Source organism: Patiria miniata, unplaced genomic scaffold, assembly GCF_015706575.1.
Source record: "Patiria miniata isolate m_02_andy unplaced genomic scaffold, ASM1570657v1 HiC_scaffold_5, whole genome shotgun sequence".
Taxonomy (NCBI): Eukaryota; Metazoa; Echinodermata; class Asteroidea; order Valvatida; family Asterinidae; genus Patiria; species Patiria miniata.
Genome location: NW_024037072.1, coordinates 24,931,765 through 24,948,868, shown reverse-complemented (window position 1 = coordinate 24,948,868; position 17,104 = coordinate 24,931,765). Strand labels below are relative to the sequence as shown.

The window sequence follows — 17,104 nt, the reverse complement described above, 5'->3', positions numbered from 1 at the left end:
GTTACACTGTCACTGTTCATAGTAATACAAATGGAAAGAATAATTTCATTCGGTGACGGATGGAATGTTGATTCCACTCGGCTTCGCCTCGTAGAACCTCATGACATTATTCTTACCATTGCACTCAAAAACATTCATCTAGTCTTGTTTACTATGTCCAATTTGCAGGGGAGGGGGCACCTGGATCCTTTTTTAACTGGGCAATCAATTTATGTTGAAAAGCTGTTAGTATTCCTCCACATTCCTAGAAGGGAAAAGAGGGGAAGTAGGCCCTCAACGCCGCGAACTAGGGGGGACTTAGGCTCCATGTACGTCAGTGGCGTATCCAGCGGGGTGGGGGGGGGGGCAATTTGCCAATTTTTTTGTCAGCAACGATTAACAGAAATGTTTATAGAGTTCTTCTGACAGCATTCCCACAAAAGAAAACCCTTTAAATCACCGTTACAATGAGCCGTGAAAATGTCCATATACTATGTAGTATGCATAATAATGGTCAGTTTTGAAGAGCGCCCCCATTTGTGATTTTACGGAGGCCAAGTGTCCGGAGAAAAAAACGTGTACATTTCGGCGCGGAGGTGCGGTTGCCCCCCCGACATCAAAAGCTGGATACGCTGCTGATGTACGTCCATTAATGTCATTTTTTTCCTTCGAGGAGGAGGCCGGGAGTGAAAGAATGCCCTTTGGGCCAGGTAGAAGTAAAAAAAAACCCCATTTCGCGTTTTCCGTTGTTTTGCAGTGACATACAGTGTACATTCATAATTGGACGCAAATGATGAAATTCTTTTAATACAACATCAATAACTGACACCAGAGGGCGAGTGAATGGGTTGTAGGGTCAAAATATGATAACCAAAATGAATGAAGTCATCAGCGTCTGCAACTTGCAACCTCCCAATTTTTCAAAATATTTATTTTATCAAAATACCCAAAATGGAGTGGTGTACTGGTATGTTGATATCTTCATTCATCATCATCATTCTCGTAATCAATTATGGGGGACGTTGAGCCCCAAACCAACCGATCAGATGCAGACTGCCGTATGCATGCTTGGTAATAAAAAAAACGAAGAGAAATAAGTTCAACTCAAAGTGTGCAAAAACGAACACAGGTATAAAGACCCCCTTACTTAAAAAATATGAATACAACCGTTCTAAATTCTACAAAATAGTGAGGGAAAATAAAGTACATTTTTGCAGTTGACAACATTGCCTTAAAATAGCAAAAGTCGACATTTAGCAATTGAGATTGGAACATTTTGACTGGATACACTAGTAATAGGCTAGACACCCCACATGCCAACAAAATAACACCTTAAACCACCCATTTGTCAATCAAACCCTCACTCGTGTCATTGACCAGCCACATCCCTGCTTCCCGGAATCTGTCTACTTTGGCCTTATGTCCGCGGATACCTGCAGCGTGCATCACCACTGCCGAGTGGTTCTTGTTGTGGGCTAGCGATGCGTAAAACCCGGTTCCCCACGGGAAGAGATTGCTGTCTAGGGACTTAACCTTGACTTGAACAGGTTTGCCGTCACGAATCAGATTATTCATGAACACTTGATCGGGCATGGTATGCCCCCCTTCTCGATTGGCGTCTCGCTTGGCGGCCATTTGCCGAATCCACGCTTTGACGAACTGGAGCGTCACCTTCGTCGGCTTAAAATGAACGAAACCGGCACAGAAATTCACCCTTGGCGGGCTGTGCATGGGCGGACAGTTGGTGTCCTGAGCGTCCAAGTCGACCATGTACATGTCAAACTCGCCGTGGAAATAAGGAAGGGGATCTCCGAACCAATAAGTGTCGGTGTCAGTAAACAGTACCTCCAAGGCCTGTTCCAGCAGGGCAAGGATGTAGGCCTGGCGTTTGTTGAAGAGTCCATAGTACCCGTGGCGAGTGTGAATGGTGAGTTCCGTCCCTCCCGTTTCTCCAGAGTTGGTCATGCGCACATGTATTCCTGGGTCGTCTTGGAGCAATTGGTGCAGGTACTCGTACACCCTCCGGTCCTCGGCGATGATGGTGGTGTTCACGCACAGCCTGATCCGTCGGATGCTCTCCAACATGTTCAGGGTCATGTCCAGGAAGGCGGTATTGGTCGTGGCGAGTATCATGACACCGGGTCTCCGAGCACGGATGTCGGCCGGGGTACAGTCAGATAGTCGACCGCGGGTCTCCGTGATGCGACCACCGATCGCTTCGCCCGATGGCGACTTCCGCAGGTCATTTTCGTCCCACTCGTCGGCGCCACCACCTGATAAATTGATAGACGGTTCGAGGACAGTGACCGTCTGGTAATAATCTGCAAGGGCAAAAATCGCGTTTAATGTCGATAATAGTTTGGACGTCCAACCTTCTTAATCATGTTTGTTTGAAGTATGATTATGAATTTGAGTAATTTTTGACTTCGATACTCAACGACAAAGTGCCACGCTTTAATTAGGAGATTTCTATCGCCAATTCCATCACGGGACCTTTGGTTATGTCTCTTAAAAATATCTACTTTAAGTGTTCTGTCCATACTTATAGGCAATATTAACAGACTGTTCAAGAAAGAGGACATGCATGTATCCTTATTTGAACTGCATTATCTGAAAGGGAAAATAGTAGAGTAAGAACTTACTGCTGATGGAAATGATGAACGACGATAACAGCAATAAGCTCAGGAATTTAAACAGTGTAGTTAGCGCCATCTCCTCAGGTAGGATGACCTTCAGCAACGAAACAAAATGACACAAAATATCGTCAGTGCGTTCAATTTTCCTTCTCTGCATTTATACAAGGTGAGTAAAAAAAACCCGAAACTCAAATGTCGGGACCATTTTTGTTAGTAAAGTTCGGCATGTAGCACTTTTAAAATCTAGGATATGAAAGCCCAATTCATAAGCTTTCTTTTAGTATAAGAATTATTCAAATCACTCATGGACTTTTCATGTTACGGAATTTTAAACACAAACAACGTTATGAAGTTCTGTCCACGGATCACAAAAAAGTAAGAGTTCTTTCAGCAAAAAAACCCCAATTCTCATAGGGATGTGTGTGAACTGTTTGCGTTTAGCCGAAAGAACACTCATCTTTTTTTGTGATCCGTAGACAGAACTTTAAAACGGTGTTTGTGTGCAAAATTCCGTACCTTGAAAAGTACATGAGTGATTTGAATGATTCTTGTACTGAAATAAAACTCATTGATTGGGCTTCCATATCCTACATTTTGAAAGTGCTACATGCAGAACTTCACACACAAAATATGGTCCCGACACTTGGGTCTCGTTTTTTTTTTACTTACACTGTATAACAAATTTAAACACTGAAAACGAAACATTTTTTAGTCTCGGTTGTATTTTAGATGAAACAGTGAAGCTGGAATACTGGACAAGTTAGTACTAAAAAAACCCAATGAAATTACTCTTTTTTTCAGCGAAGTGCTTTTACTTTGTTCAAAATGTGCTCATAGGGATTCTATATGATATTTTGGCGATATTTGGTAAAATATTACTTTAATATCGAAGTATCCAGTATGTAGATATATAGTAGGCCTATACTTGCAGTCAATAACACAATATGTAACACCTTTGAGGGTCTTGCCTAGTAGAACGTCAAAATTTGCGGCGGTGGATTTTTTTATAGCAAAAATGCCAGATGATTTTCCTATCAGAAAAAGGGTTTTATTTGAAGAAACTTACTCGCTGAGAGTTGCTAAGCTATTACTACCAGTGCTTCTCTTCCGTAGTTCTCTCGTCATTGGCTTCCAAGTGCACGAGTTGTTACCAGAATGAGATACATGAGTCGAGTAGCTTCGCAGCAGAATGTATTGGTGACTCCACAGATGATTGTATCTGGAACATCGACTTTATTTATTTCAGAGGCGTTGCAATCAACTGTGGTGCAAGCACCTGTGTATACTTTCAATTTCTGTTGATTTATATTTGAATAAAGGGAACCGTTTTGAATCGGTGTAGCATATTACCATGCCAACGGTTTACCACTGTGAAGCAACCGTATAGAAAGTGGTATTTTCGATCAAGATAGTTAAATAATTAACCACGCAGCTGCAACATGGGTCAGTTCCGACGTTTATTTCCATACCAAATGAGAAATACAAGCAAATGATACACGGAGGTTTATGGTATGTTTTAAAACTGTAAGTCGGCCATTACAAACAAGGCTAAAAGCCTCTCAAGGCCAAAGGCTATCGAAAAAGGAACATAGTTCGCTTACTCCTGTTCCCTAAAAGCCTGCTTAGTCAAAAGAGGACATTATACAACGCCTGAATAATCCCCGTCATCTGATTGGTGGGTCATTGATCACGTGCCATAGAAAACTCATCACTTCCCCACTGGAAATTTGTTCGTCCTATATAAATCATAACAGATATTGGGCTTCCACTGTAACATCCAGCCCCCAGGGAGGAGGGGAGTAAAAGAATGCCCCTTTGGGCCAGGTAGAAGTAAAACATAGCCCATTTCGCGTTTTTCCGTTGTTTTGCAGTGACATAAAGTCTATATTCATAATTGGACGTAAATGATGAAAAAAAAATCCAACATCTAATTCTTTTAAATAAAACATCAATAACTGACACCAGAGGGCAAGTGACTGGATTTTAGGGTCAAAATATGATAGCCAAAATGGTTGAAGTCATCAGCGTCTGCAACCTGCAACCTCCCAATTTTTCAAAATATTTGTTTTATCAAAACACTCAAATGGAGTGGTCTACTGGTATGATGGGGATGATGATGATGATGATATCAACATCATCCCCATCATCATCATCATCATCATCATCATCATCATTCTCGTAATTCATCATGGGGGACGTTGAGCCCCAAACCAAGCGATCAAATGCAGACTGCCACATGTTTGCTAATAAAAAACGAAGAGAAATAAGTTCAACTCAAAGTGTGCAAAAACGAACACAGTTATAAAGGCCCCGTACTTAAAAAATATATGCATACAACTGTTCTAACCTCTACAAAATTAAGTGAGGGAAAAAAGGACATTTCTACAGTGGAGAACATTGCCTTAAAATAGCAAAAGTCGACATTTAGCAATTGAGATTGGAACATTTTGACTGGATACACTAGTTATAGGCTAGACACCCCACCCCACATGCCAACAAAATAACACCTTAAACCACCCATTTGTCAATCAAACCCTCACTCGTGTCATTGACCAGCCACATCCCTGCTTCCCGGAATCTGTCCACTTTGGCCTTGTGTCCGTGGATAGCTGCAGCGTGCATCACTACTGCCGAGTGGTTCTTGTTTTGGGCCAGCGATGCGTAAAACCCGGCTCCCCACGGGAAGAGATTGCTGTCTAGGGACTTAACCTTGACTTGAACAGGTTTGCCGTCACGAATTAGATTATTCATGAACACTTGATCGGGTATAGTATGCCCCCCGTCTCGATTGGCGTCTCGATTGGCGGCCATTTGCCGAATCCACGCTTTGACGAACTGGAGCGTCGCCTTCGTCGGCTTAAAATGGACGAAACCGGCACAGAAATTCACCCTCGGTGGGCTGTTGGGCGGACGGTTGGTTTCCTGAGCGTCCAAGTCGACCATGTACATGTCAAACTCCCCGTGGAAGTAAGGAAGGGGATCTCCGAACCAATAAGTGTCGGTGTCAGTAAACAGTACCTCCAAGCCCTGTTCCAGCAGGGTAAGGATGTAGGCCTGGCGTTTGTTGCAGAGTCCATAGTACCCGTGGCGATTGTGAATGGTGAGTTCCGTCCCTCCCGTTTCTCCAGAGTTGGTCATGCGCACGTGTATTCCTGGGTCGTCTTGGAGCAATTGGTGCAGGTACTCGTACACCCTCCGGTCCTCGGCGATGATGGTGGTGTTCACGCACAGCCTGATCCGTCGGATGCTCTCCAACATGTTCAGGGTCATGTCCAGGAAGGCGGTGTTGGTCGTGGCGAGTATCATGACACCGGGTCTCCGAGCACGGATGTCGGCCGGGGTACAGTCAGATAATCGACCGCGGGTCTCCGTGATGCGACCACCGATCGCTTCGCCCGATGGCGACTTCCGCAGGTCATTTTCGTCCCACTCGTCGGCGCCACCACCTGATAAATTGATAGACGGGTCGAGGACTGTGACCGTCTGGTAATAATCTGCACGGAAAAAAATCGCGTTTAATGTCAATGATAATGTTGACTTCCAACATACTTAATCATTACATAGGGTGTCCCAAAAACCACTTTCTCCAAGCCCCATCTTTTTTTACACCTTAAAAGAAATACATCGCACATATGGATACCAGTTTGGAGAGAAATAGTTCATTAGCTATTCAACAACGAAAAATCTTTCCAATCGGGTAAATATTATTGAATTATCACCAATTAAAAAAAGGGCTGATTTTTTACTTTGTCCCCGGTCTCCATTATTTTATGAGGGACGTAATGGATTTAGGGTGAGGGTAGTTTTTGCTTTCGTAAATTTTTAATCGTTCTTTATTTGGTTCTTTGTTATTTTTCATTTTTTTTGCAACATTTATCATTTCTCCTTTTGGAAGAAATGTTGAAATGGTAGGCCTAGTCCTGGAAAGGACTGTTTCGTTAACTTCTTAGATGTTTACTGTGCTGCTCTGCCTCTGCCGTGTACTTGGTAGCCTTTTTCAATGATGCGAGTTTTGGCCGTGTTCGACATTCCAAATAAAAAAGCGGTACTTGTTTTTAATTCGCAATAACTCAATAAATAATTACCCGATTGTGGAAAGATTTTCTTTCGGTGTTGAAAAGCTAATGAAATTATACTCTCTAAATATGCATCGATTTTTGCGATGTATTTTTAAAAGCTGTAAAAAAAGACGGGGCTTTAAAGGGAATATACATCATTTGCTTTTGCTGTAATTTTCAGAAATGGATGGAATTGGGGGGTTGGAAATATATAGCTAATATAGTTACACTGACTTTTTTGAGGTTTTGGGTTCAAAAATGCTATAAAAACCAAGAAAAACAATCATTTTCCTGTAATCTGGTTCCCTGACTCCATTTAAGAAGAAACAGAGCAGTTTACATACATTGGGGAATTGTAAGGTCAGGGAACCAGTCTAGCTGGCTTGTACCCGTTCATAGGTGTGTAATCGATTGCAAACAAGTGCGATGGTCAATTGGGGCCAGTATTTGAAAAAAAGCCAGTTTTTTCCAACGCTGATCGGCCGATCAGCGTTGGAAATTGATACAAAAATACCACTTTTCTTGAAAATGACAGTATACCAGGTGCCATGATTTTACAGGATGCTTTACACTGTCATTGACTAACAGCCCAGCAAGGTATTGCAAAATGATTTGGTAGTTTTATTTTTTGATGTTTGCAAATGTTGTATTTTCCCTTTAAGTGTTATTTTTGGGGGGACACCTTGTATGCTTGATGATATATCAATTTGAGTAAACTTTGAATTCGATTCCCAACGAAAACGTGTTGCACTTTTATAAGGAGACGTCTATCGCCAATTTTATCAATGAGAGTTTGATTATAAACAATATCGACTTTAAAAGCTTTACTATCAAACTAAGTACAGTGTTCTGTCCAGTACTAACAGAAAATGAAAATGACTAGATTTTGAAAAGAAAAGAGCCGAAATATCATAATTTGAGCCGTATTATCTGGAAGGGAAACAGTAGATCGAACTTACTGATGATGGAAATGATGAACGACGATAACAGCGATAAGATCAGGAATTTAAACAGTGTAGTTAGCGCCATCTCCTCAGGTAGGATGACCTTCAGCAACGAAACAAATGACACAAAATATCGTCAGTTCATTCGATTTCAATAAGGTCTGCATTTATCACATTTGTAAACACTGGAAACGAGAGATTTTCTCGTTATACTTGCAATTTAGTTCAAACGGAAACGCTGGTATATATGAACAAGTTAGACTAAAAACAAAAGCCAGAGAAAGTACTTTGTTTCTTTTAAAGTGCTTTTACGTCGTTCCAACTGTGTCCACACTCCACATGTACTCTTTATCACATTAAAATATTTATAATTCCAGATTTCATGCTGCGGAGAATTTTTTGGCGAAATGCCTTATGAATATTCCCATCACAAAAAAAGGTTGAATTGGAATTGACTTACTCACTGGGCGTTACTTAGCTCTTAGTACATGTACCAGTGTTTTTTCTTGCGTGGTTCTCTCGTCGTGAGCTTTCAAGTGCATTGAGTTGTTACCAGCATGAGTGTCTAGCTTTGCAGCAAAATGCATTGGTAACTCCACAACGGGCTCTATCTGGAACACATGTATATTAATTTCAGAGGTCTTGCAAGCCACTATATATAATGCAAGCATGTGTGTATACTTTCGATTTTCTGTTGATATAATTTTGAACAAATGGAACCTTTTTGAATCGGTGTAGTATATCACCATGCCAACGGTTCACCACTGTGAAGCAACCGTATAGAAAGTGGAATTCTCGATCAAGATAAGTAAATAATTTACCATGCAGCTGCAACATGGGTCAGTTCCGACGTGGATGAAAACGTTCATTGTTAGAATAACTTTCAAAATTAATTTACTTTTTTTTAAAAAGTGGCTCGCGCGGTCGCGTCACCTAACGGCCAGACAGCAAAGACTTCTGATGAAGGGAAACGATGTTGCTCCAAACGTCAAGAAAAAAAACTAAGTTAATTTGATTGTGTAAAAAATAACGTATTACTCGAAAAAAATGTGGGAGCACGGAAACATGCGTACGGAAAATTCAGTGGTGTACTGAATACCACTACACAAAGTATCGCTGACAGTGGATGAGCAAAATAGGCATATTTGTGACGTCAAACAAATATTATGGCAATAAATACTCGTAGAAAGCCTATACCCGCTTTGACAACAGGTGGCCAAGTAGAGTATTGTATTTACCTTAACAAACAGAACAGTAACGCCACGTGTTATTTTAGTGATGATTTTTAAAGTTGATTTTACACGTAGTTTGCGGAAAAACTGACACGTAATTATAACCTTTGACCTATAGGTAGAAATTTCAATCTGAACAGGATATAGACTACTTTAAGCATTAAATCTATTACATGTACACACCACCCAGCCTTTAGTTATATTGGCCGTCAAAAGCCGCGGATGCCAGTATTTGCCGTCGATCTAAATTACAAAACCGAAGGCAAAGAAACAAATGACAAGATTAAAGGTTATAACATATTGTTTCCCAATGTCCTTGTTACCATTTTTTTTTTTACATTACCGGTACTTCAAATAACCGCATTTGCATTCGTCATAACCAGCCATCCAGCCTCACATTCTACAAAGAAACAGAACATGTCAGGGTCTCGGCCATGAAATGCAAACTTCTGACTGGGCCATTTTATCAAATACTCCTGGAACTAAAAGCACCCCCCCCAACAAAAAAAAATCATCTGATGAAACACAAACTGTCTATCATGTATTATTATGTCAAGGTCGGTACATGGCATAAATCTTTATTCAACAATTATACTTTACACAACGTCCTCATTTCGTTGTTTGTACAAATAAACACAATTCCAAACTATTTTAAAACAAGTTTATCAATACGTCATGTGCAAATTATTATGAACAAGCAACAATGAATACAGTCCCCAAGAAAAATTTAACGAGTGGTTTTACCCAAAACATATTCATTTTATTGAATGTGGGCTTCAATCTCCAAGGGATGGGACCGAAAAATTAAAGTTAAACTGTCTTATAAAAAGCCCGCTGATCTTGTTCCCATTGGTTGTGTGCCCTCTGTACCAGCACCCTGCCTGCCGTCAAATGGCCATGTTCTTTTACGAATAATCCTACTTTATACAATGCTTGAATAAATCCCGTCATCTGATTGGTGGGTCGTCATTGATCACGTGTCAATGAATTATTACATGGAGATCAGTGGTCCCAACCCAAAGCCCGGCCGCACCGCAAAAATAAAAGTTCCATTGCACGTCACACTAATTACCAATCATATGATTTATTCACGCGTTTGTCTTCACAAATGTATGTTTCCCATTCGTGCAATGGAAGGAATAATTTCATTCAGTAACAGACTGAATGTTTCATTCCACTCGGCTGAAACATTCCACCTGTCACCTCATGAAATTATTCTTACCATTGCACTCATAAACATTCATCATTTGTATAGCATCCTTCATATGGATACATTTGACAGCCTTTAGTTTTAAAGGCAGTTGGCAAGCCTGTTCCAAAACGAAGACACAGCACAGATTCAGCACCAGAGCACTTGAATAACAGGTTCCATTTGGACATACAATGTAGATTTGGGCAATTCCAGCGCTTCAGAGCCCAGTGAATAAACATAAAAATATATTGTTTTTTTTTTCAAATCTTACACATCCATCCTCTAGTACTGGTCAAGGAGATTACAGACGAGGAGTTTTGGATCATTTCTCTGAATCATTAATTAGATATCGTGGTTAACTGGCTCTGTCACGAACATAACTCTTCCTTTCATAACGCTGAAAAATTGCCCATTTTCTAATGATTTTTCCTTTACACGTTTAGGATATGTACGATTTTTATTTTTTGTACGAGCCACTTTGGTCCTTGGGTAGTCTCCAGTTAAAAAAGTAAGATTAGGCCAAAAAAAAAATAAGTCGGTCTCTGGTCAGCGCGCGTCGATTTTAATCATGCGCGTCAATCTTCTTTTTTTTTCCCAAAATGTTCCGCGGTAGCTCCAACAGCGCCCTCTATTGCCGCACCTCCTCAATTTTTTTTTACCAAAGAGCACCAAGGAATGGGAAATTGCACCAAGGCAAATGATCGAGAGCACCAAGGCAAATTATGGAGGACACCAATGTACATGAGGACACCAAATAGCAAAATAGTACCCCACCTTGTCTGTACAATCAAAGCTTTGAAGAAAAAAAAAAAAAGCCAAAAAAAAGAGCCGCGTCCCCGCGTCAATTCCGGAACTTTGGTCTGACCAGAGACCGAATATACGTTTAATGTTTGTTACATTGATGCCAAATATACAAACTGCATTCATTCTGCTTCCATTGATATTATCACGTCACACTGAACGATTGTTATAAAAGTAAAAGTCTGAACAATATTGAAATAGGGCAATACCAACCTCGTCCCCAGGGTGTCGAGCAGTACGCACCCACCACTACCTGCTCTCTCACCCTGGTATTGGATCATTTGCATGTGCAAGATTTTTGAACACGTATGCAAATTAGGAGTAGTCTGGTGCCTGCCTGTGCGTTACATTTGCGTTTGTTTTTGTATGCGGTGTCTGGGGTAAAAACAGAATCAATTCGTCGCAGCGCGAGCATGGCGTGAGTTTCGAAAACATGATTTTATTTTAATTAAACTGTTGCGATCTTAACGAGACAACAGGCAGTATCACATTTCATATTAATATTAACAAACTGGAAAGGAAATGAATATTTTCGAGAAGGCGTGGACGAATGATCGCGAAAACACGTACTGCACGTTGTGAATAACAACACCAAGTACACGATATAAATCCATTTCTAGCCAATTGCGGTATCGAACCGAATCAGGATGCAGGAAGGAAGTTTCCTATCCAGGGTTTACTATTGGAAACAACGTTGGAAATAAAGTAAGCACTGGGGACGAGGTTGGGGCAATACCTGTTACGTTTAAAATGGATTTTAAGTGATTTTTTTGCTATTAACATCATTCGCTCGTACCCCCCGCCCTGCAAACAGGACGCTGGGATACTCTGATGAATTCAAGCTCTGATTGGTTGGATTTTGCGCGACCAGTGACCTGCGCGTCATCAAGGTCATGACTCTGCAAGGTTTGAAACGGCCGTTAAGACTGATTCATTACTCTTCTATTCCATTTTAGAGATGTTTTTTTCTCGTTGGAAAGCGTAATAATGTAGGAAATTCTGTAAAACGTATCTGTGATATAAATTTACCATTCCCGTCACTCGCTCAGGCTCCGTTTCGAATCACGAACGGTCGGATTGCATTATGCGACGCTCAAAATGTTGTCCACATGTTCCGCAATGAAACAGAAATCACATCCGGTATGGAATGCGCGCAATTCTATGATTGGAAGTTTTCGGATAGCATTTGCGCACATTGTCTAACTGCGGTCTTGAACAGCTGCAGCAGATGCTTTATACATAGGTCATAGGCCACTTCCTTCACAAGATTCTGTGAAGCTCATCAGAGTATCCCAGCGTCCTGTTTGCAGGGCGGGGGGTACGGGCGAATTAACATCAATACTTTTTTTCTGACGACTGAGGGCGCCGTTACTATGAATTTCGTTTGAACCAAAAGCGCTGAACATGTTCAGATGAACTAACTGTGATGTCACTTTAAACACACGCTTTACAGTGTAGAGGTTTTCTGAATTGTTTTTGTCAAAGATGAACCAAATGATGAAGGTCACTGTGTGCTGAATCAACACACACATGTAAACCAGATATGAATGACAGCAGCTGTAAAGCTTTGTCTGTAACAGACTTTACGTCTACGGCTATCCAGGTGATCATCAACTACAAAAAAAATCTAGTCGTAGACACAATATACCCGAATATTGAAATATGAACAGTAACCCTGGAGCTATAGACTCCTTGCGCGGTGCGCCCTCACTGACGGATGTTTTGATATTCAAACTCAGTGTCAATGAATACTCAAGTGTATACTTATGTGTTTCAGGGGAACAAAGACATGCCCTCAGTTGAGACGTCAAATGCAACAGGTCTATGCTTCCTAAGATCACCTTAGAGATGGCTACTGAGTGAAGATTTAAATGAAGTTAAATTGGACACACTTCGAATTAAACCCCGTTCTCGAGTGACCGGCGAAGTGTTAATGTTCTCGCGTTGCCGATTTCTACACCCGAGTGCGTGTGGAATGCAGCTGGGCGAACATTTGAGGATGGCAGCCGCCATATTAAAACGCCGAATGAATGATCTTACGAAAATAATTCAAACCCGGAACAGCTAAAATAATTGGCAAAGATAAGCCCATTCTATGACCACGTGCAATTTTATTTGTCATCATTACTGCTCCAGCACTGAATATTGCTTTCAATTTTATGCACAAAAAGTGAACGCAAGTTGCGGTATAGGGTAGGGACCTTAGTCCGCCATCTTTGTTCATAACGTTCTTCATCTACTCCCCAATAACTTAAGTGGGGAGCGAGAATCTTGTTCGCGAAGCTTGTTCGCGTGTTGGCGTATTGGTTCCCGTCATTCGGAACCCCATTCTCGTGTTCATTCAACACGAGAACGGGATTTCGAATACGCCCTTTGCGTAGCGGCCATCTTAGAGGGCATCTTTTGTTATTTAACAGTGAATGTGCCAAAGGTTCGCCCATGCATATCAGGGGCGTAGCAAGGTTATTTTGATGGGGGGGGGGGGGGGGGTTACATTTTCGCTACTGCAGACACGTTTTTTTTCTCCGTACACTAACTTGGCCTCCATAAAATAAAAAAGCGGGGGTGGGTGGTGTTACCATCTATCGATGGGGGCGCTGTTCAAAACAGACGATTATGCACACTAACGGACAATATATGGTGTTTTCAGGGCAATACATGCACCAAATTCAAACAAAGGCACCCCTAACGGCCGCTGGCACAAAAAAAGGCCATGACTTTAAAAAAGGGCATTTGTTCCGAAAAAAAGGCACTTTTTAACACAAGAAGAGCATTCTTTACAAATATTGGGGGGAGGGGGGGGGGAGCGCGGTTAAAAAAGGGCATTTGAATGTAAAAGGCAGTCTTTACAAAATATTGGGGGAGGGGGGTAAATACCCACCTTACCCCCCGCTGGCTACGCCTATGCATATCCAAGCAAAACAAACGCATTGCCCTCTCAGATGCTTGCTATCGCATAAGGTCTATACGCTGAAAGAGAGCGCTGTGGACAACCTGCAACAAATTCGATCAGGCCACAGATTGAAACTATTTTAGCTACAAACGCTTTTTTCAGAGATCAAAAAATAAATCAATACCACTTCAGAAAATAAAATTTGTTTGTCTTACAATTCAAAACTTTGAATTCAATACAATAAATTTTACACTGCAAAGAGCTTAATGAATAAAATTGTTTACAGACAACATTTCGAATAAGAACAGCATACTTGAAATCAATGGAAAGTAATGAGTAAACCGAACAACAGAATACAGTATACTTATATCCGAACCCCCTACGTTTTTTTTGTAGGAAACTTCCCGAATCCAACAATCAAACACTGTGCAGTAATCCAATGGCATTCTATACTTGGACCACTAATCTCCATATAAAAATCTGGACAGCCCTTTGGCTGTTGGGAGCGAAGTCACCGTCCACTATGTTATCACTCCACCAACAATAGAATGTATAGAAAGATATCTAATTTAATTGACATGAATTGTACACTCTTCACTCAACAAATTCTTGTTTTGTTTCCAAAAAAATAAAATAAAACAAAATCAAAATTATACTTTTTAAATAAAATTCCTGTTTAGAATTTTTGTTTTTAACATACTTTAAGACGATTCTAGTTTAATTATTTTGAACAATGGCAGTGGTTGAGGCTGGTTCTATTGTAGTGTTTTTTTTTCAAATCGAGCTCCGGAGCTCAGTCAAGCGGATGGAATAAAGCCGTCCGTGGACAACAGGTTTGGCACATGAAATGTTTCAACTACCAAATCTCACAGACAAAATATGCATTTGCAATCATTTTTTTCGTCACTTATGTTTACAGATCAATATTTTTAATACCATCCATGTATGCTCAACAAGTAAGTAAAAATTGCTGTCAAAAAGAGGGTTTCCTTCTTTTTGCTCCACCCTGTAGAATATGTCCAAACCAGGTTTTTGTTTTTCAGATGTGATTTACAAGACGTTTAAATACAAATACATGTACGTCCCTATCCAGATGCAAGAAAATCCTTTTACTCATACTAATCTACTTACTTCTCCTAAATGAAAACTTTCTGGATCTAAATGGCACAATAGAACGTACAATTTCATCTGCAATCTAAACACTTTATCAAAGTCAAAAAATATACATTTTTATAATATCAAATCACTAAGTCAAAGAAATACTGCCCAATGCATGTATCCTCTATCCATAAAAAATGATTATGGTAATATTGGTAGCCTTTCCATTTTCACAATGGAAATAATTATGCGACAGAATGATGTCACACTTTATAAAAAAAAAGTTTTATAGAAGTACGGGTGCAACGCGGTGACTAGGGAGATTGTATTCCTTCCATACTAAAGCAGAAATGTAATAAAAGCGTGATTGTGTTGTGCCCATTCTTGAAAATCACGCATTCTCGAGAATGGGCATGCACATTCTTGAGAATGTGCAACTGGATCCTTGCTCAATCTTGGCAAAAAATAACTCTTCCAGATTGAGCGCACATTCTTGAGAATGCGCGACAAGATAACGGTCTTGTCGATGCCGAGCACCGGCTGCGCTTGGCAAGTCTAGCTGAATCCTCGTTCACTGATTCTCAATAATTATACTGTTGCAACGCAAGGCGCTGAAAAGTAGAGTGGATATGATAAGTAAAGGCGTATTGATATGGGGGGGGGGGGGACCGGGAAAATATAAGAGACATAATAATACTAGTGCAAAGAATTCAGATTTTTGGGATAATAAAAGCGGGGGGGGGGGGGGGGGGACGTAAGAATGAAGAATGTGAAGAATGAGAATGAATACTGTGACATCCCATAGTGCTAATGCTATTTCCCATTTAAATTGCCACCAATTTATTGTTCACATCCCACCATAACGTCGCAGAGCTGGATTCTATCTAGTTAAAAGAGCAATTTTGGCAGCTTCTGGACATCGTTTTTTTTTCGTGGCACGCATATGATACATGCAGGGACTTGTAACTTGTCTAGCCTAAACAAAGCACTTCCCAGACTAGTTCCCAGTCCTCCGTTATTACAAAACTTCCCATAGTGGGCAGAAAAAAGCAATAATAACAGGTTTAATTTGATTCAAATTATCGTAGTTATACGAGTACAGAAGCATAGCACATTTTCTTTCCTCTTTATATGAATTGTTTCCCTTTTAACCGCTATACAATTCATTTAACATAATTATGTCGTGCAATGTTTGTTAAGATTGGGCAAAATTCATAAATTGTGCACGTGATATTCCCACCCAATCTTAAGAATGAGCGCTCATTCTTAAGAACGCGTGCTCGTTCTTAAGAATGGGCGCTCATTCTTAAGAATGCGCGCCCATTCTCGAGAATGTGCATGCCCATTCTCGAGAATGCGTGATTTTCAAGAATGGGCACAACAATATCATTAAGTCATAGTCTGCAATGTTAAGGCGGGTTTGGGCAATAATACAGTGTACATGGACAATTATTCAATGGCGGATGTAGCTTTCTGAAAATGCATGGAGATGGGGGCGGGGATATAGGTGAATGCGTGCCCCTGATATAGGGGGTCTGGCTGCATGCCCCTTCCACCATTTTTCAGGCAATTTGAGAATAAATTTAGGAACTTTAAGTCAAATTTCATTATTTTGCCCCATTTTACTAGTATTTTTAAAAACAAATACTGCAGTTTAAACTTGCGTGATCCCCCCCGGCATGCTGGCAGTATTTATACATAGTTGGTAAGCAAACTTTTCAGTTGACCACACCAAAACAACAATGACCACATTTGAAACCTAGATGACCTTTGACCTCAACTGTATTAAGTCATTTGAAGTCCCCCTACCCAAAGTTTATTGTCACCAAGTTTGGTTGAAAGAGAAGTATGACTTGTCATACAACAGCACTTTTCAGCTTCACTAAACAAAAACAACAATGACCTCATTTGACCCCTAGATAACCTTTGACCTCGAATGTCTCAAATCATATGAAGTCCCCCTACATTATTGTCACTGGTCACTGGGTTTGGTTGAGATTGAAGTCTGACTCTTCATAAGACAGCGCTAAACAGTTAACCTACATGTAACCAAAATGGAACACACAGACACACCGACAGAAGGAATGTACTATCGTAAGATCCCCCTTTCTTGGCTAAAGCCAGGGGGTAAAAATTAAACAACTTAATGGGCTAGATCTGCTGCTCAGATTACTCAAGAGTCCCAACCTGAACAATCTGAAACCTCGAACATTGAACAATAAGATGGCACTACTGTAATCAAGATAACAACTTTTTACATTAGCGAAAAAA

General features: G+C 40.7%; 2 protein-coding genes across 2 annotated transcripts; both read right to left on the bottom strand.

Moving 5' to 3' along the window:
• Nucleotides 1-629: 629 nt before the first annotated feature.
• On the bottom strand, nt 630-2,691 carry LOC119741315 (UDP-D-xylose:L-fucose alpha-1,3-D-xylosyltransferase MGP4-like). Its single transcript, XM_038217065.1, has 2 exons — nt 2,622-2,691; nt 630-2,300 (listed from the first exon to the last, which is right to left on the bottom strand). The coding sequence occupies exons 1-2, from the start codon at nt 2,689-2,691 to the stop codon at nt 1,312-1,314; spliced, it is 1,059 nt and encodes a 352-aa protein (XP_038072993.1). The 3' UTR covers nt 630-1,311.
• Nucleotides 2,692-4,795: 2,104 nt separating this feature from the next.
• Nucleotides 4,796-8,486, bottom strand: LOC119741314 (UDP-D-xylose:L-fucose alpha-1,3-D-xylosyltransferase MGP4-like). The gene is made up of 3 exons (XM_038217063.1): nt 8,439-8,486; nt 7,633-7,720; nt 4,796-6,109 (listed from the first exon to the last, which is right to left on the bottom strand). Exons 1-3 carry the CDS (start codon nt 8,484-8,486, stop codon nt 5,124-5,126), a joined length of 1,122 nt encoding a protein of 373 aa, XP_038072991.1. The 3' UTR covers nt 4,796-5,123.
• Between the last annotated feature and the right edge of the window lie 8,618 nt (nt 8,487-17,104).